Genomic DNA, 20,853 nt, shown 5'->3' on the forward strand with positions numbered 1-20,853 from the left:
TGAACCTCCAGCTTCTGCCCTCATCTTACTGGGTCAATATTTGGGATCGAAAAGCCGCAGGTGTGCCAAAACCTTCACAAGGCATCCCCAGAACATTCTTAAGGGAAAAGGCCAAAAAAGGTGGCAGGATACAGGAGAACAGTATCCAGAATGTGGCTCCAGTTAAGGGAATGAAAATCAGCTTGCTTGACGGTCTTTAGCTGTGGGAAGGTGCTGGCAGCTCCTGCACACAGAGTAGCTCCTTTCCCTGTGTGAGTCCCTAAGACCCAAGGCATTTTATCTGGCTTTGCTCAAAAGGTACATTAGTGATATCCTAATGACCTGTCTGTTCTGTCTTCAAACAGAAGGTGCCTCCTATATAGTGAGAGGCTGCAGGAGGGACGGGCTTTGAGAAACTCTAATTCAGTGTGTCTGTCTATCCATCCATGCCTCTGTGAGCCCCTGCAGAGAGGCTCTGTGCCAGGCACCAAGGGCACAAGAGGGACGAGCAGACCTGCATTAGTGAAACTCAGAGGCTGTGGTTCCATTATGAGAGCGGGTGGCTATCCTGGCCCGGCTGTCCAGCTCAAGGGACGGGAGGAAGGGCTGGTCAGGGGAGACCGCCGGAGTCTCCCAACCCTCACTGGGTCTAGACGATGCCGGGGGGTGAGGTGTGCTCTGGGAAGTGGCTGGGGCACTGGATGAAGTAGCTAGGAGATCAGGGGACAGGTGGGAAAGTTCTGAACGTCCTAATGGCTCTACTACCGAGAAACCATATGCCTTCTCACCAGAGCCTTTGGGGACATGGAAGACCCTGGAGGAAGCCGACCTCAGTGATCCTTGGTGCCCATTCTTGCCTCCTTTCCTCTTGCTCCCTTCCAGAAGCAAAGCCGCCCTCCCTCCTCTGACCTGCCATGGCCCTTCCTTTGGGCTCCTCTGTGGTCCTTCCTACTTTCTACATGGCATGGATCTATGTTCCGGTCTCCTGGTGGGCTGGGTGGATCCTAGAGGCTGGGGTCCATGACAAATCCCTCTTTGTATCTGCCACAGGCTGCTGTTGTAGCAAAAGTTCACCAAACTTGGGAGGATAGGCGGAGGAGATTAAGCAGCTCGCCTGCGTTCCTGGGCCAGCATGTGCCCACCCAGAGCTCCTGGGCACTCATCAGGTGTCAATGGGACACCAGCAATCTTCCCTGCTATGTCCCTCCCTCCTCCACCAGCAGATGGCCTGAGGCACAGACAGAAACTGTGGATAGGGTTCCTGTCTTGTCATAGCAGCAAGAGAAACCTGGTTGGCACCTGAGACCACGGATGGAAAGCCTGGCAGCTGAGGAACACAGCCAGGCCACGGTTCTCTGTCCCCACCTGAAGGCACAGCTGGTACGTCACGGATGCAGCAATTCTCAGATTTGCCAAAGAAAGCTCTCCTCATGCAAGGTCCTTAGGGTGGGATTTCTAAATTCATCCCATGTTCAGTTATTACTGTTTTTTTTTTTTTTCCTGGCTCCTCCAAAAGGCATGGAGGTAAATTCGTAACTTTCTGAAAATGCTAACAGTGAACAGCAGTTCTCCACCCCGTGGGGCAGCGCCAGGGCTGGGGGGCCGCCGGACTGATTGGCTGCACGGACACCGTCCCTTCCACCTGTGTAGTCCCCAGCGCTGCTTGCTGCTCAGAGCTGCGTCCTGCGGCAGAGATAAGACCCAGCCGGCAAGAGCAGCTACGCAGAGCGTCTTGTGCGTGCCCCTCTGATGGCAGGTGGGGTAGAGGGCACCTTAAAGATTGCCCTGGAAGCTTCCAAGCAGAGCTCTCCTAATTACTTCTCAGATGCAGGAAGACACTCGAGGGGTGTTTTCTTTTGATGTTTTCCCTGCTCAATTTCAAACACTTCCTCTTCCATGGATTTCAAACAGCATTTTCCTAATCTCCGGGGTTTCTGTTTGCTTCTGAGAAGTTGATTTGTAAGCCATCCGGCTGAGAACACTCGGGGTCTGGGGAAAGAGTCTGTTCCCGGCTGGACGGGGTCAGCCGCATATGATCCTGGCCCTGCGCAGACAGACAGAACCCACTGGGGGGCCCTTCGCGAACGTGGAGCACTCGGTCCCCCAGAACCCACGTGCACCTGCCCGCGTGCACCCACAGGCAGGCCCACAGCAACTAACACCAGAAGGCCGGCTTGGGGCCTTCAGTGTGGGCTCCTCCCGCTGTCACTCTCTGCAGGCGGCGGTTGTGCCTCTCGAGCTTCCCAGCCTCTGTGCAAACATCAGCCATCAGATGGTGGACCTTCTGGGGCAGTGGTGTCACGGGGGTTTTCTCCGATCCTCCTCACCGGTACCCAACTGGACCATGCCTCCCCATCCTCTGTGAGGAGAGGGGGCCTCAGCACTCGTAGCCACCTTCCCATCCCTGCCACAGTGATGAGACCGTCCCGACCAGAGGTCAGCGAGCGTTTTCCGTACAGGGCCCGAAGATAAAGATCTTAGGCTTTGTGAGTCATACAATCTCTGTCACAACCACACAGCCCCCTCTGTAGGGCCTGAAAACACTCATAGATGATGTATAAATGAGCAGGGGGGCTGTGTTCCATGAAACTTTTCTTTACCAAAACAGGTAGAGGCCCAGACTTGGCCTGTGGGTGTCTGCTGGTGTCCCTGGAAGAGGGCGCTGTGTGTCAGAGCCCGGGGCTGCCTGAGACAGACGCGCAGAGTGGGTGAGAAGCGAGTCTCTGAGGGTTTGGGGCTGCTGGTTACTGCAGCATAACCTGGCTCACACTGGCCAATACAGGGCACTAGACCTACACAAAACCACGGAGTTTCCTCGGGCAGTCCTCTTTAGCCATTCACTTGGTTTTCTGTTTGGTTTATGAGGGAGTGGTTCTAAAATGTAAGCAATCACCTCTTAATTCAATCCAATGATCTCTATACGCAAATAATTGGATTTTAAAAAATTGGAGTCAGCCTGAATAGCCTCCTCTCTGTTCTCTCCTCTGATAATCCTCCCTCCGCCAGCAGGAAGGAGACATGTTGAGTGCTGCTTCATTATTCATGAGGGACTGAACTGACCCTCTGACCTCTCCAAATGGCAGAGAGAAATAATTCATAAGGGTGCAAATGTGAGCAGGGCAGGCCATCTGAGTCTCAGCCGACCATGTGCCCCCGGGAGCCCCTCAGCTGGTCACCTTGCAGCTGTCCCCTCTCTGCAGCCCTCAGGGAGCTGCTAACAGTGGGGAGGCCCTGTGGCATTTCTGGCATCATGTTGTTAAGTGTGTAAGACCATTCTGTCCGCAGTGCAGCGGACACAGACCCCATGCGCGCCCAAGAAGAAATCGAATGGGTATGAAGTCTGCTATAGGCCCACTTCCCGCCCTGAAAGACTTGAAGTTCAGGATGGTGGCCAAATACACAAATGACAAAGGCCACACCTTCCATGCTAATTGTATGGAAAAAGTACCGCAGGCACAGAGGAACTGAGGGAATGAATCTGATTGGTGGAAAGGTGTCCTGGAGCCACAGAAGGCTACAGAGGGGAAGTGACCACTTCAGATGGCTGCTTTAAAGGGTGAGCAGGAATTTCCCATACAGGGCTGTGTCTGTGTGTCATGTGGGGCAGGATAAGATGGGAAGAGAGGGGGCAGGAAGCACAGACAGGCTGGGCACAGGCAGAGGTCTTGGTGAGGCGTGAGCCTGAGTCATGCCGGTGTGGGGCGCACAGGCTATGGGTCAGGCCCGCCAGTGCGGGAGTGGACAGTGACTGGGGGAGAGGCTAGAAAGACAACCTGGGGCTAAGTCTGAAGGGCTCTGCAGGCCAAGCTAAGAAGTTGGACTTTACCCTAAGGCAATGCGGAGTCTCCAGAAGCATTCGTGGAAAGAAAGATCAGCCTTATTACAGATGGATTCCAGAGGCAACCCCAGAAGCAGGGAGTTAGGAATCAGTTGATGCCGTGCTGGTGAGGGCACAGAGAAGCCTGAACCAAGGCAGAGTGGGTGCCTTGGAGAGAGGGACTCCATGGGTGTGGCTGGGACTGCTGGGCTTGGCTGATGGCCATGTGCTGCTCCACATGCCCCAGTCCCTTGCAGGGGCTGAGAGACCAGTTCTAGTGAAGGAGTGTTGTCTCGAGGCTGAGGCAGTTTCATGCCCAAGGGCCTCCTCTGTGCCCCTCTTCCTGCTGGAGGCCGTGCAAGGTAGATGGCAGAGTGACAGGAGGAAGGAGACCAGACACCATGAGCACGCCCTCAGGAGCGCCGCCTGACCCGCGGCCGCGGCACATGGTGCACGCTCCCTGTGCTCAACCACGCGGGCGTCGGGAGTGGTTTGTGACAGGCCTCGTCCTAACACCATAGGAGAAATGCTTGGGAACTAGAGCTGACACCTGCTCGGATGGCGGAGGGGATGGGGACAGCAGGGTGGGAGGATACAGAGTCTCAGCTTTGGGAATTTGGTAAGACGGAATAAGAAGGGGAAGAGGGTTTGAAGGCAGAAGAGAATGGTTGTTCTCTTCTGACATGGATTGAAGTGAGGAACCTCTCCAGGGGAAGCCGTCAGGCAGCAGGAGGAAAGAATCGACAGTTGAGTAAGGTTTGGGAAGGCAGGGTTTAGACAGTTTGGGGGTTAGCTGTTGATTAGATGAGAACCCCTGGGGGTATGCGTAGGACAGAAAGAAAAGGCCAGGGGAACACTGATGTTCACATGGGAGTTGGAGGAAGAGGGTCCAGTGCAGGAGCAAGAAAAGCGCTCAGAACTTGGAGAAGGGTCCCAGAAGCAAAGGGAGGTGAGGCTCCAGAGGGGACTCTTGCCCACAGCATGCAAAGCTGCTGGATGTCAAGGAGGAGGACATGGAGGAGGACACAGGACCTGCTGGTGGCCTTGGCCGGCTGGGTGTGGGCAGCAGGGGAGGACGTGCCGTTGGAACTGCAGGGCTAAGAGAAGGGAGAAGCACGCTCCCGGGAGAGGGCAGAGTGAGTGGAATTTGGAGGAGACAGTCACGCTCCTTCCCCAGACAGTTTCACCATACTTATTCTGCAGGCCAGTCTGGAAATCTGAGGCCTACAGGCTTGCTATGTAGGTCATTCTCTTGTTTGGGGTCCAGAGGAAGCATTTATGTCAGGTGGCAATCCATCCTATGCAAGGTTCCACAGTCAGTTTTTGCTGGACATAAGGAGCCCACGTTTCCTGAACAGGAATAAACCACAGTGGTCTTGGATGATTGAAGGCAGAAAGAAATGAACACACTACTAGTAAAAATAAAGACAAAAATAAGAGTAAGAAAGGCCTCCAACAGCAGTACTAAGAGAAGACAAGTAGGAGGGAGAAGGGCCGACTCCCTTCTGCCTGCCCCATCGCAGCCACAGCCTGGCTCCGCACCTCCAGGAGGGACAGCAGGGCCGGGCAGGGGCAGCCTCCTGGCCACCTTCCTTCCGGTGCCTGCTTCCTGCACCCCACTCCTCTGTACTCCAGCACTAATCCCTGGGGCGGGTTCTAGAGCCTTCAGATTCCCACGTGGTGTGCTGAAACCTCATGAAAAGGCTGCATCCGAAAGCACACTCCACGGTGAGAAAGGCATATGGATTCCAGAACTTCGCGGGTTCCCCACCCTCCCATCAAGCTCCAGACCAGGGGAGGACATGGAGTTAGGGCCTTTGAACTTCAGGCCAAAGTCAAAACCTTCTCCCTGTTCTGCTTGAGGACTCCCTACTCTGGACCTGGGCTAACCCTACACGACGGCAGGTGTCTCTTCTTCTTTTCCTCGTGGCCTCTTCTGCCTCTCAGGGCCAGCATCAAAAGAGCCTCAGCCACAAGCCTCTTCTGTAAAGGGCCAGAGAGTGCACGCTTCAGCTCCGTGTTGTTTCTTCCTCTCCTTTTCCTATCCCACCCTCTTTTCTTCCCTTTTAAAAACAACCTTAAAAACATGCAAATTGTTCTTAGTGCCAGAGCCACAGAGAAACAGCCCCACTGGGTGCAGCTGACCAGCCGTGGGCCCAGCGCAATGTCCTGCTGCACAGCTGAGTCGCCTGGAGAGCTTTAAAGAGCTCCAGTGGTTTGGGGCACCTGGGTGGCACAGCGGTTAAGCGTCTGCCTTCGGCTCAGGGCGTGATCCCGGCGTTATGGGATCGACCCACATCAGGCTCCTCTGCTGTGGGCCTGCTTCTTCCTCTCCCACTCCCCCTGCTTGTGTTCCCTCTCTCGCTGGCTGTCTCTATCTCTGTCAAATAAATAAATAAAAACTTTAAAAAAAAAAATAAAAAAAATAAAGAGCTCCAGTGGTGACAGGACACCTTTTGTGGCCCTCTCTCCCCCAGCACAGGAGGGTGCAGCCCCTGCCTGTTGCTGTGACGGCACACTGGGCCCAAGTCTCAGCTTTGAGGGCAGGTAAGTACCTCAAGCCTCAGGGAGCCACCGCCTCTCTGGCCAGGGCATCAGAATGAGGCAGCAGGTGGGAGCAGACCTGAGCACGCCTGGACTGGGAGCCCAGTGTGGCTCCCAGGCGCCACTGACTGTTACACAGCATCGCTGCACACAGGCCTGGCTAATACAGCATGCCCGCCCTCCCTCTCTGACTCGGGTTTCACTGATGCGGTGGGCCCTGGGCCTGGAAGGTTTTAAAAGCCTCCCTCCATAGCGCGACAGACACCAAGTAGGAACCAGGCAGCCAGGATCCATAGCTCTGTCCTGCAGTGATGCCTCATGCCTCCTTCACATCTCCTCCACTGTCGCCCTGGGACCAGGCCCTCCCTCCTTCGGGGCCTCTGGTACCCGACACAGATCTCACACAGAAAGGACCACATAACATTTCTGTACAAAGACAACACACTCTACCCTCTGGAGCCCAGTGAAGGGAACAGAAATGTTCTGGGGTGACCAGTTGTCCTGCCATGCCCAAACTGCCCATTTTTAGCACTTAAGTCCCCCGTGTCCCCAGAATCCCTCAGTGCCAGGTGTGACGGGGCACTGCTCACCCTATGTGGACCCAGGGCCCGGTCTAGACCTGGCTTGTGGTACAGCCTGGAGTGTGAGAGGAGGGCAGTTGTGGGTGTCTCAGTTCCTGGCACTTCTCATTCTGCACAGCGGGCCCGGAGGCTTTCCAGGCCCCAGAGCCAAGCCGCGCCCCAGAACAGCCGCTTGGGTGCTGTGGGACCGCAGCTGCGCTGGACGGATGTTCCAACCTCCAGGTGACAGTGACACAATGCCAAGGCTGGAACTTACTGCACTGGATTCTGGGCAGGATCCTTGGATTTCCCTGGTGGGTGCACGAGGCCAGGGACCACACACAGCCTGGCCTGGTCGTCGCTGGGGACAGACCAGTGAACAGCTGACAGTCAGGAGCGGACAGGGGTTCATGGGGATGCTCGTCGAGCCCCGGCGTCCTTGACAGGAGGTGTGGCAGCAGGCAGTGTTGGTTCCACCCACCCCTTCATCTACCTGTGGCCTTCTAACAGCTCCAGGGTCTAGCACAGTGCACAGCACGGGGAGAATCTCGGAGCAGAGCAGTGGCCAGAGGACATGAGGCCCAGAGCCCTGGGTGTCGCATCTGACACGCTGGGGCTGGCGATTCCTTCTCTGATTCCCTGAGCAGCAGAGAGAACCACCACAGCCAACAACATGCCCACCAAGAAGAGGACAGCCCCTGCTCTCATTTCACCCTCACAGCAACCATTTAACAGAAGAGAAAACTGAGGCTCTGGGAGAAGAGATGAGACAGCTTTTCTAGGGTCAAGAGGTACCAGGATGTTGAACCTGGCTCTTAACGGCAGCTCTATAGGCTCAGAGAGGTTCAGCAACTCTCCTAAGGTGCACAGCTAGTGAGCAGAAGAGCTTAACCCTCCACCCGAGACACTGCCCTAGCCTGCACGTCGCCAGGTCCCAGACTAAAAGACAAAGGGAAGGAGGGAGCCAGTGGGAAGCCTTTACAGAGGACCAGATGCTCTCTGCAGGGCCTGGCTGCCATGTTCCTTCTTCACGTCCCCGGGCCTGAGGTCAGCCCTGTATGTTTACAGAAAACAAAGCTGAGGGGTTAAATGACGTCCATATGCTAGTCTTGATGGGGTACAGGGGGACTGTCAGATGAGCACAGCGCTGAGACAGTACTTACACCCTCTGGGCCTCAGTTTCCTCACGTGTGAATGAAAGTAATTCAACCTACTGGCTCCCCTGAAGGTGTGATGTGGCAAGAAGCCCAGACGAGGGCGGTGAGATCAGTAGAAGCCAGGAGATTCCAGGGGCTGTGAGAGTGAGCCACAGACTGCACGCACCCTGGATGCCACTCCAAGGACAGCGTGCACCCCTCGCCATGCTCTGCGGGGACCCTGTGGCTTCAGGCGTGATGGTGCTCCATTCGGTCTGAGAAGCAGGGAAACAGCTACTGTGTTTTAGAGCCATTTCTATACAAACCACAGCCCCCACACTTCCTTTCCACTTTAAAAAGGAGCACAAAGGAAAGCGAGAAGAGTCAGTGATGGTGATGACTCCAGCTCAGCTACGGAGGGGCTCCCTTGTCCATGCGCGTCACCCCCCGGAACATATCATCCACACTGGTGCTGTGTGTGTGTGTGTGTTTGTACTTGGTTCATCTGCCGCCACAGGGCCTTAGAATCAAGTCAATTAAACAAAGAGCAGCACAGTCATCTCACACTGGATGGCCCTTTCTGATCTGATGCCCTCCACATCAGGTGCCTGTCACCATCAGAGCCTATCTTGCAGACAGACTCAGCTGGAGCTGCTCAGCCAAGGCCACATGTGCCAGCCTGGCTGCGAGCAGGGACACGGGCCCAGCCGCCCTGTCTCCCTCCCGTGAGCTGCTTTTCCAGGGCACACAGGCCAGCTGCTACAAACTTTCTATACAACATTGTGCAATGTTCAACCAGGCTTCGGTAACTTGACAACAGCTGCCCTTGTTCTCCAGAAGAAAATGCTCTGGGACCCATGACCTAAAGTCCTAACACCTCTGCTCCTGTGGCCCGAGAAGCCCTGGGTCTGCAGGTGAGGGCTGTGCACATGTGGGCAGAACTGGCCTGCATTCATGATGACCAGCTTTGTTCATCTCACAGGGGCTAAGAGTCTACCTTGTCAGTGAAGACAGTCTGTATCTGGAGGAGTCTGGCGGGTAGGGGGCTGAAGGGACAACTGATGGGGCCAGCATTGCTCCACGCATGCCCCCGGCACCAAGAAGCCCAGGCGCTCCTGCTCTGCCAGCTTGGAACCTACCCCCTGATGTCAGCCTGGCATGCGGAGGCCTCCATTTCTGGATGGAGGAGGGCCTGCAGTGATGCTGGATTTCTCCAGGTTCATGATCACAAGGCCCACACCTGCCCCCCCAAGCACAGACCTCTGGAACTGTGTCCCCTCCCAGTGTGCCTGGCATGGTGGGGAGGATTCACACGGCACTGTGGCCGACTCTAGGACCTGCACCTGGCCCACAGCAGCAGCCCTGGGTGGTCCTCAGGTGGCCCAGGGGGTGGGTGTCCCAGTATGACACACAAGGCTGGCAAAGCAGTGCTGAGCCAGGGAGGCAGCCGGGGGGTGGGTGGGTGGGTAGTGGTGGCACAGCTGGAGGTTGGCCTCGGTGCATCTGACCTCAGACAGCATGCTGGTGCCTGCAGGTCATGGTGTGTGGCGGCTCACCTTTGTGCCCCCTCTTACGTGTCCCAATAACGAAGTTAATTTGGGATGGGAGATAGGTGGAAACTACTTTGTTTGACTTCTCACCCTTTTCAGTCTAGAGACTGGCCATGACTTTCACTTCAAGTGTAACTGCTGGAAAATGGGACCCAGGGTCCCAGTCCTCTCTAGCAACAAACTAATTCAGCACTTAAGTCCTGTGGAACAAAGTTGGGCACAAATTAAAAAACAAATCTGTTCCCTCCCTACCCTAGGTCATGTCTGCAGAGCCTGGGAACTTTGCCTCTGTTCCATTAACTCAGGAGCTGTGGGCACGAGGGCTGAGAGCAGGTGAGAACATGAGATCCTGCACCCGTGTGTGGAGCCCATGCTGTGGGGTAGAAGGAAAGGGCGAGAGAGCTCTGCTAATGTGCATTCAGAACCTCCAGCGAACACCGGGGAAGCCTGAGCCTTGGACTTACTACCCACGGATGATAGGACATGGCGACCGGGACACTGGGACTAGTGTGTGGGCTGTGGAGCACACGCTGGCCCTGTGGCTCCAAGGCCCCTTCTGTGGCTGGACTGAGAATAAGGTCGCTCCCCCTTCCTTTATCTTCCTAGTGGAATGGAACCAGTGCCATGTCCAGAAATAGAAGGTATCTGTAAAGATAATAATCAAAGTACCAAACAATGTAGTTCATTCTGGTTCTGAGCTCCGTTGAAAGGAAACGAGATTAGCAAGTGTTACAGAGATGCTAAAAACTTACTAGTGCTAAAAACAAACTAAACCCAGACTTTCTGCAAGACACGATCAGACGCACTGAATGCACACTGAGAAAGGAGAGCTTTGAGTGATGAGCCAATGTTATCCCAAGGCTGTGTGTGTCATGGGCCATTGAGAAGCACCTCACACGCCCCTGAGATCACCTTTGAGCACTGAGTACCACTCTCATGTTTACTCTGGTAGTGACAAGACCAAGGCTTAGGGGGTCTCTGAGGCCAGGCAGGGAGAAGGAAGTCACGGGGGCTCCAAAGGGCACTGCTGCCACGGCCCTCCTCATGCTAGTCTGGGGACGGGATGCTGAGTGCAGAGCTGAGGATGGGGCTCGCAGATGCCTCCCTGTTCACACCCCGAGGACGTTACCTGGGCGGGAGCACTGCAGGACAGATGAGCCAGGTCTCCAATTCTGGCTGCAGCCCGGGGGTCACTGGAGCTGATCAAGACCGGAGCGCTGATTTCCATGGAGTGCCTGTGGCTTGTGGCTTGGGAGGACTTGTGTGTCACACTGAGCGCGGTGAAGGAGTGGCGCTTCTTGGCATTCTTCTTGCTGTCCACACGCCGCTGAAAGGCACTGACTGCCCCCGTGCTGCTTAATGCAGGTCCTGGGGCCACACTGGCTGCTGCGCCAGGGTCGGAGGACAATGGGGCATGGCAGCCAGACGCAGCAGCAGGGCATGGCTTGTCCATCTCAATGAGCTGCTTGGCTGAGTCGTTGAGCTAGATGAGAAAGGGAGAGGAAGGCTTCATTAAATGGAGGTCACAGGCTCCCAGCCTGCTCTCCGTGCTCACGGCATGCATCCCCCGTTAAACCCGACAATGTGTTCACCGTCCCACAGATCTTCCCAACAGGGCCTCCCTGTGAATGGTGCCAGGCACAAACACAGCAGAGGCTGTGGTGACATCCTGTCCAGAGCAGCTGTTTTCGTCTGCCCCAGGGTAGCCCCAATCCTTTCCTGGGGTGCTCATTTCTGGGGTGTGATGCACAGACCTGCAGAGGGCATGGGACAGAGGGAAAGGAAGAAGAAAGGCCCAGCTATGGGGCCCACACTCGCCATGGCGACAGGTTCTGGCCTGCCCTGGCACGGTTCTCACCACACTGGCCTGTGACCAGAACGCACTGCTGTCCGCTGGTGACTGCAGGTGCCGGGGAACATCCCACCTGCTCAGCAGGAAGCATGGATGCTCTTTGCAGGACCAGCGTCTACTCAGGCTGTTAAGACCCAGAGCTGACCTGACCCCAGGCTGTGCGGAGGCAAGACTGTCCTGTTTCCAGAGATTCTGCAAGGACTCAGGGCACCGCTGCTTCCCTTTCCTCTGCACCTCTTCCATGGAAAAGCAGATGCTTCTACAGGAAAGAGTCTGCCTTTGACAGAAGTTTGATCCTAGGTGGTCCTCATCAGGAAAGGTGGGGTGGGCTCGAGTCTGTGAGCAGCCTGTGGTAGCTGGGGGTCAGCACTCCAGGCCGGCTGACACGGCCTTCCGTATCAGGGCTGTGCTGGGTGGCACTGGAGCTAGAAGGGGCGCTGTGCTCATGGGGGCTTCTGGGGGCCCTCAGGTCAATCGCCTTCTACGAGCCCACTTGACCTTGACTCCTGCACTTCAAGCAAGTTTTTCATTCCAGGTGTGCAATGGAGCCCTCCCTTCTCGGTCTGCACTCGGCTCAACCTAAGTTCATACTAACGGGGGAGTTTGCACTGATGCAAAGAGTGAAGGATAGAGAAGTGGTTACCGTGTGTTCAGTGTGGCCAGGAAGGCACACTGCCCGGAGGAAGCATCCAGAGTGTGAATGGCACCCCTCACGCACCCCCGCCTCACGCACTGGCAGAGTGCAGCTTCCCCCACAACTCGGCCAGTTCCCAGACAGAACGGACTTCAGAGGGTGAGTCCTCGGGCTGCTGGCAGGGCCCTCCACCTAAGAGGTCCGGGGAGAAGGCAGAACACGGGGCCCTCCTGGAATATGCACACACCTGCAACCAGCTGCAGACAGAGAGGAAGCCAAAGCATGGACCCTGGAGTGCCCAGAGTTCAGTGCTGAGGGTAAGGCACAGTCCGAGGTGCCAGTCTGAGGAAGGGGTGAGTCAGCAGAGACCACGGCGGGCGGTTTGAAGCCCTCATGGAAGAATGGGACTGAGCTGGCTTCGCGAGGCTAGGCTGCCAAGGGCTCCGATGGGAGTGGAGGTGGGTAGGTACACGGAGGGCGTCAAGGGACTCCACAAAGCTGGGAGGTCCCTACAGGCAGGTGGAGGTGAACCAGAACCAGCTGTGGGTCTTCAGGTCACCTGGTGCAGGAGCCACACACATGTCCTCAGCTGAGTGGGCAACGTGGGCTGCAGCTGGGGGGTTGCACGCCAGGAAGCACCACGTCCCCACCTGCAGGGGAGTCTGGATTAGGAAATGTCCCTCAGCCCTGCAACGGTGGAGGAAAAACACTGGGTTCACACTCAGCATATACTACTAGGGCTTGCAGCTGGTGGCACCTTGATGAGTTAATAATAATTAAAAAAAAAAAAGGCCCCTTTGAATTTAAACAGTGAGCGCAGGGGATGCTTCGTCTCTCTAGTGCCAAGTAGATCATAGGCACAGCAGCGGCTGGCTGTCCAGCCGCCCACAGACAGCCCCGGCGAGGGCTGCGGGGCTGTCAGCATTTCCATTACAAATACCTGCCTTTCTGAGGGAGGTTCTGAAAAACTCACTGTGTGATCTAAATCCAGGATTATTTCCTTCAAAACGTTTCTTCCAACCAGGCTCAGCTGTTTTGCTCTATTTTATGACTTGATTCATTTGCTTCCTCCACAGGGCTAGCTCACAGAACACACCAGCGGCTGTTGCCTCCCGCGACCCTCTGCGGGGTGCTCCGAACACCCCAGGGCTGGCCTCCTGGAGCCCAGTGCTGCACACCCATGCTGCACGGCCAAGAGGAACATAGAGAAGCAGGAAGCAACAAGGGCAACACCTTTCATTTATGGGCATCAGAGCACAGACTCAATACTTTCTGCCGTGTGTCTCCATGTGGAACATTACACACAGACACAATAGCACCAGTAACACCCAAGGCTGGGCGGAGATAACTCAGTTCTTCCCAGAACAGCTGATCGGGGTGTGCGTACGTGCAGCACACATGTGGCCATGATCTGAGCTGATGCCGCAGTGGCCTTGGGCACCGCCGCGGCTGGGCCCGGCAGTACCCCGCACACCGACAGCCGTGCGGCTCATCCCACACTACCCAGCCCTCCAGGCAGCTGCCCGGCAGGCTGCTCACGGCCAGCCATGCCGCCTCCTCCTTGATGGAGACCAGGGTGTGGGGGCAGCGTGGCTTTCTCACTCACGCCCACAGTGGGCACGGAGAGGGAAGGCCAAGAACTGCCCATGGAAGACCGGCGTTCTCAGTGAGCTGCAGGGGTAGGAGGGCTGCTTCCAAGTGGTGACTCTCCACAAGTCATCAGTGGTCTTAGAGTCCCTGACCTCTCTGTAGGAGGCAAGGGACACTCCAACAAGAGACCCTCCCGGCAAAGAGAGACAATTTACTTTTATCTTCTTTACTGAATCTTTGCTTTTGTGACAAGCAGCTTCTTCTTGGAGCTGTATGTACATGTGATTAACCAGTAATTTGCCACCCTCGACCGGACAGCCTGTCCAGGCTTAGAGCAGCACCCTGGCCAGTGAGCAGACCGTGGGCCTGCAGAGTCCATGCTGATTGCTGCAACTCTGGGACTGGGTCCCTGAGGTGACACTCACTGTTGGGGGGAGCTGCCATCATCTTCCTAACAAGCTCCAATTAGCCATGCTGCATGACGCTCAGGGTTGGGCCTGGCAGCTGGTGCCAACAATGCCATCCCAGTCACATGGCCCATGACTGCAGGACCCCCTCACCCACCAGCATCTTCCCCGGGACAGCCACTCCTGCATCACACCCCTCAGGTGCAGCCACGATTTCCCATTTCCTTATACTCCAAATGGGGGCAGTGTCTGCTTGCCTGCCCCAGCCATTCACACTGTAGGAAACCAGATGGCTCTGCTCTCTGCTGAGCAGGCTATAGCCCCGCCTCATTGGCCTGGGGGATCCTGGCCAGTTAGCCCGGGGGTCCTAGGGGGAGGGCCAAGGAGGCAGTGAACATTGAAGTCAGCCGCCTTGTTCCCCTCACAAGCAGAATGCTAGAACATTCTGTGAGTGGCTGCTGACTGCCAACTGAAGGGTGAAGGGTGGTATGTGGTGGGGAGAATGAGTGCTTCCTGGCATTCTGCCCCAGGATGCTCCCTGCTCCCCACCAAGATGCCCTTTTGGCAATGAAAGAGCTCCGCTTCTCCCTCTGAATGTGTCTAGTCACCTAATCTGGTTCTCCACCCTACAGAGACAGGAACATGCAGGCATAGCACACACACACAATTGGTGGTTAACCAATGCACCCCATAACCCCTATTTTGACTGTTTTGGATGGGAATAGAAGACAGTTCTAACTTCCATACAAAATGGAAACAAAGTCATGGGACCAACATGAAAAAAGTCTTGCTGGGTTTGTTCATGGATCCTGAGGACAGTCACTGGCCTTCTCCCCCTGCTCTGCAGGAGGCCCTCTACCGAAGGCAGCCCCAAATCCAAACACTCAACCGCCACACACATTTCCTCTTCCTCGGGTCTGGTCTTGCAGGTGGGATGGTACCGGTCAGTCATGGCCGCACCCCCGTCAGGGACGTCTGTCTCTGGCTTAGGACCCTCTTCCCAGGACTCTGCCTCACCAACTCATCAGCTCAGATGTGATCTTCCTCCACACCACTCTTCCCTCCAGCCACACAAACATCTGGAAATGGAAGAACTGAAGGGTTTCTTCTTTCCTTTGTTCAAACAGTTCCATACAAAGTCCTCTTAAATTAGAGTTACTGGTGGCATCCTAGCATGTGAATTTGGGGACCAGGTTAAATAAGGAAGACTCTCACCTGCAGGCTCCCAAGAGCCCAGAGGCCCCTTTGGTGAGCCTGAGGCTAGCAAGGGATTTGGGCACTTGGCCCAGGAAAGTGCCAGAGCTGGCAGCCCGGGCAGAGCACGGTTACCCAGAAATCCCCAGTTCTGGTCAAGAGGACTTTAAGCTGAAAGTAATGTGGGAGGGAACTTTTAAAGAAAGAATAAGACTGGAAAACCAGGCATACAGGCGGATATCAGATATGCAAGAAAGGACAATGGGGTGAGGGGTTCCCTGCAGTTCTCAAGCAAAATAACAAGGAAGCCCCTCTATCCTAATGCAGAGGTAGGATGTACAGCCTTAACACATTCACACGCTGGAGTGACCGGCTGGTGACTGAGACTGGAGGGAGGGAAGTATGTCTTCCCTTTCTCGGAACTCCGGGAAGCCAAAGAGGTGAGCGCGCTGGAAGGCAGGCGTCACAATTTAAAATGAAGGCAATCAATGGATACATGTGCACCACAACACTTTTTGAGCACCTGCTGTGTCCCGGGCTCTGCTCTAGGGGCCGGGGATGCTGTGGTGAATGACAGAGGCTGCTCTAATAAGGCTTATTCTTCCGTGCGGGGTGAATTACTTAGGGAGCTTTGTAGAGGTGCAGATTTTGGCTTGACAGGTCAGGGATGGCACCCAAGTTTCTGCATGTCTACAAACTCCCAGAGATACTGCTGTCACTCGAGTCAGACCCCTTTGACTAGCACATGGACGGCTTTGTAACCTCGGCTTCACAAGGAAATGCTCTCCCACAAAACAGCCACATGACCAGAGACAGCAGCTTTTGCTTGGCATTTGCCTTTAATGCACGGCTCCCACCCCTGGTGGGCTCAGGAGAGCACAGGTCACCAGGCCTGGTAGTTGGCCTGTTATTCCGGAGAGCTCACAAACTCAGGAGTGGATGAAGTGTGGCCTTTACCTGCCTCAAACTTGTCAGGAAAAATCTCAGGAGCCCCCTGCTTCACTGAGGGGGCAGGCACAGAGGCTCACTGCAGCTTGGTCTGTGCGTCTTCTTTGTAAAACGCTGCACTCTGTGTGAGACTGGATCATCAGCAGGGGCGAGTAAGGACAGTACGAGCTCGTCTCTGGCACCCCTCACCCTCCTCCTGAAAGGCTGTGTCGGCAACACAGCTCAGGCCTCTGATGAGAAAGGCTACCAAAATGAGGACCCTCGACCGCTGACTGAGCAGGTCACAGCAAGCGGCCTGGTGACGACCACTAGCCAGCACAACAGAGACCCACCTGCATCACCATCAGTCTCATCTGACCCTTATATCGACCATCCAAGGTCAACATGGCCATTTTACAGAGGAGAAAACTGAGGCTCAGAGGAAAAGTGTGTCTTGTTCCACAACACACAGTTAACAAGTGGCACAATGGCAAATGGCTCACACCCTTTCTACCACATCTCACTGGGTCCTCCATCATTCACTTTTTACTGCACAGTGTGGGGGTGCTTTTCTGATCTTGCTCCATCTTTGGGTTAAGAAATGACTATAGTCATTGAGGCATATCTATATCGTTGGCAATTAGAGAGGGTTGGGTTCATTTTAGAGATTCAAACATGGGCCTTTAAAAACCAGACCTTTTTTGGGAGCATGAACATTAGGTCAGGCAAATTCTCACCCCGGGAGGACCCCAGTTTCAGTTAGCAAGGGTGGGAGGTTGTTTCTTTTCCTTTCCTTTTTATTTTAAATGGGTGGTGACCTAACAGGCTTGTTAACAATGCCAATTTTTTTTTTTTTTTTTTTACTGGGAATGTTGAACTCTAGACATTTGTAGTACCACGTGCTAACACTCTGGACTGACATCCTCCCTCCAGTGAACGAGTGTTTGTCGTGCAGCTGCTACGGGAGAGGACTGTTTAACTCCGAAGGGGTCCCTGTCTCAGAACCAAGCGCTTTATGAGATGGTGGGCACTGTAGTGGTGTAACGGAAGCCCTCATCCCTGGCTGCTGGCACGTCCTGTGTGGGTCCCACACCCACCCTGCGCAGGGCACTGCTTCTCTTCCATTCTGTTCTCCCCGAGTTCCCTTTCCAAGGTGACTGATTTGTGCCAGTTAAGCTGTAGTGGCCAACGTGGGCTGGTGAAATGAAGCAATTACTCGGATAATTGAGGTTTAAAACAAGAAATATCCAGCAATTAAGACAAAGGTATAGACCTGAAATGCACAGAGAATTGCCTAATCTTACATAAAAGACTGAGTGCAGGCAAGGATTTTGGATGAGCTGATCCTAAGAATTAATGTGCAGGGCGGGAGTGGTACTCATTTCAACATCCCATTAAAACAGACTGGACAACTCTGTGAGACGCCAGGGCACTTCCCATGAGAGGAGAGCTGCACCATCGCCCCAATCCCTGGACAAGCTGGTAGAGCGGGGCGGGGGGTGGGGGCAGTGGGGCATGGCTACGGACCACGTTGGCAAACTGCCCTGCCCCTTGTCCTCTTGCAGACCAGAGGGACATTCACGTTGTAACTCTTCATGGCCCCTGTGCTGCTCTGATAGTGCCTTCCTGGGAGTCAGAGGGCCCTGGTCCTCCACGGACAGCTGGAGTGTGGTCGTGAGTTCAGGCAATGACCTCACCGCCACCACCCCCTACATGAGTGCTCCTGAGCTGCCCTGAGATAGACAGGCAGCCTGTCCTTACTCGGGGAGTGGGTCCTTCCACGCAACCAGAAGTTACACACCGCGCTCCCGCTCCCTCAGCTTCTGCTCGAAGCTGTCACCCCTTCCTTCTCAGGCACTCACCCCGATTGCCATGGGGAACGAGGCTTCCCCTTCTTTGAATTCAGCTTCTTAATACTGGGTTACGGTCCCTGCTTGTGCCAGCAATCACATTCTCGGTTCAGTATCAAAGCCCACAAAAAGGAAGATTCCAAAAAGAGTTTGATACAAATTAAAATAAGCAAACAAAACTTCACTCATTTGTAAGAATGTGAAACTCAGAAAAAGGCTCATAAGCAGCAGAGTTAAGATTAGCACCTTAGCAGGGTGTGTCCTGTAAGCAAAGGGACCACTGATTTGGAAGTTTGTAAGGATCCTGTCATAATTTTGCCTGAAGATAAAACTTAGAAGGAAACAATAATGGCTGTTTTTCCACCAAGGACTGGAACACAGAGGCACTGTTTATTCTCCATTTTCTGTAAGAACTCCCGAGGGGATATCTCTGGGCTTGGAAGGTGGCAGGAGGTTAGACTGTCCCAGCAGGGGGACGTATGCCCTCCCGCAGAGGTGCCCCAGTCCCGGGAGAGTACCCTGCCTGGGCAGTGCTTGCACATGCATCTCTGATCATCTTAGACCAGCACTGGAGGAAACAATCTCACAGAAGTCACAGATTGTAGGCAGCTGAGAAAGAAGGAGGAGGAAACCAAAGGGATGTGGCTGGCACAGAATTCAGAATTCAGGAGGCAGGTGGAAGCTTCACTGCTGGGTCCCAGGGCCAGGCCAGCAAGGTGACCCAGTCCAGGGCCCTGTAACTTTAACCCCAGCAGTAAAGCACTTAGGGGCATACAGCTCCAGTAAATTACATATATTTTCTAGTATGCCACTGTATTATATACATCAGAAAACACACATAAGAGAAATTGAAACTTACAAGCCAAAAATAAATAATAAATTTGAAAAAAGTTCTAATATTTCCTTTCTTTACTCACAGAGCTTCATGCACCCTATTTTGGTGTGGGTTTTTTTGGTTTTTGGGATTTTTTTTTTTTAAGATTTTATTTATTTGAGAAGAGAGAGAACATGAGGGGATGGGGAGGAGCAGCAGGCAGAGGGAGAAGCAGACTCTCTGCCAAGCACAGAGCCCAATGCAGGCTCCATCCCAGGACCCTGGGATCACGCCCTAGCAGATACCTAACCGACTGAGCCATCGAGGCGCCCCATCGTGCACCCTACTTTAAAGATCTCTAGCTAAGAGTAGTCATTTTCACACTGCCATTTAGTGGGTCCTGACCAGTGGGTTTTAAAAAATAAACCAGATTAAAAGAGAAAACACAGAACACATCACATGTGCTAAAAGTAAAAGTAGTTCCAGGACACGTTGCTTTAGTTTCCCATACACACTGGTGTGTACCTGGGTCAGGATGTAACATGCATTTCTCGTCCTGAGTCACAATGTAAAAAAGGCTGAAACCATCAAGGGGAAAAGAGACATTTCTCTGCTGAGAAATAAACGTCCTCTTTCCCCCGTGTGCATGGGTTACATGTGTGGTGAAGTGGGGCGCCTGGGCGGCTCCTACGGTTAGGCGTCTGGCTTCGGCTCAGGTCATGATCTCAGGGTCCTGGGATTGAGCCCTACGTCGGGCTCCCTGCTCAGCGCAGAATCTGCTTCTCCTTCTCCCTCTGCCCCTCCCCCTGCTGGTGCTCTCTCCGTGGCTCTCTCAAATAAATAAATAAAATCTTAAAAAAAAAAAAAAAGTGTGGTGCGCTACCCAGGCCTGCAGCCTGGCGCTCTCCGTGAACAGCCAGAGAGCCTTCCTGGAGACAACCGGGGCCTCCGAGTCTCCCTGGGGAGGACACAGGCTTGGGAACACTTTCTGCCTCTGATTCACCTGCCCTTTCTGGTCCCCTCTGCGACACACATCCTTGAACATATGCACGAGTTGTGCTTGGGTTTAAGGCTGCAGGGGAGACGCTCATGGTCATCTGTCCTCACAGACCCTGGGTGCCTGTGTGTCTGCAGTCGGGGGCTGTCCCTCCCTGGGCATCTCTGGGGCCAACCCCTGAGCGTGCTGAACAGAACTTACGTGGCCGAGAGATCCGGGATGCCGTCCACGGCAAGCTCCCAGTGTGGCAAGGGGCAGGGAAACGCCTGGCCACAGTTTGTGGAACACTAGCCAGGCTGTCACTGAACTGTTCTGCCGTGGCCTGAACATTCTGAGCGCTGCTTCCTCAGTACTTAATTATCGACAGCCAGCAAGCACGTGCAGAGCCCGCAGAGAGCGTGCTCTCCTCCCTTGTCCTCTCTCCTTCGAGATCTCAGGGCAACCTCTGTAACAACACCATCAAGATCTCGGAGCCGACAGAGCTTTGAAGTTTAGAGTCTGCTTCTCCCTCTTGTAAATAATCCTCTCCCTTCACAGACGGTTACTGAGCTTCGTGCGCGACGAGCAACAGGCGCGCCACAAATACCTGTCGATGACCAGGTGCCGCTAGCGTGCGCACGCGCACGTGATCACGCCTACTCACGAGGGTGGTCTCAGTAGCAGCTTCCGGACTTTGACCTGGGCGCTCATCGAGCCCTCTGGGAGCTGAAACTCGCCCCGCTTTGCGAAGAGAAGCGGGCACGCTGGAGCAGGCGCGCCAAATCTTGGCCTGAGCCTCGGCCTGAGCTCCCAGCGCGAGCCCGCTGGGTTCGGAATCGTCTCAGTGGCGCCGGCCGTCGTTGGCCGGGGAAGCCTTTTCACAGAAAGAACTTTCCTGAGGGATGACTCCATGGTCACAGAAGTAGTGTAAGAATATTTGGAGTTCATAAACGCAAACCGAATGCAAGATCTGTTAGAGAACGACTGGGCTAAGTGAGGAAGGAACTTAATTTCAGTGGCTAT

General features: G+C 54.6%; 1 protein-coding gene across 1 annotated transcript in view; it reads right to left on the reverse strand.

Annotated features, from left to right (window-relative positions):
- The window catches only part of SH3RF3 (SH3 domain containing ring finger 3), a 376,150-nt gene that overhangs the window by 92,650 nt on the left and 262,647 nt on the right, over positions 1 to 20,853 (reverse strand). Inside the window, exon 5 of the mRNA XM_034657262.1 lies at positions 10,716 to 11,069. Coding sequence (XP_034513153.1) covers positions 10,716 to 11,069 — 354 coding nt within the window. The remainder of the gene's footprint in view (positions 1 to 10,715; positions 11,070 to 20,853) is intronic.

This window comes from Ailuropoda melanoleuca, chromosome 4 (genome assembly GCF_002007445.2).
Source record: "Ailuropoda melanoleuca isolate Jingjing chromosome 4, ASM200744v2, whole genome shotgun sequence".
Taxonomy (NCBI): Eukaryota; Metazoa; Chordata; class Mammalia; order Carnivora; family Ursidae; genus Ailuropoda; species Ailuropoda melanoleuca.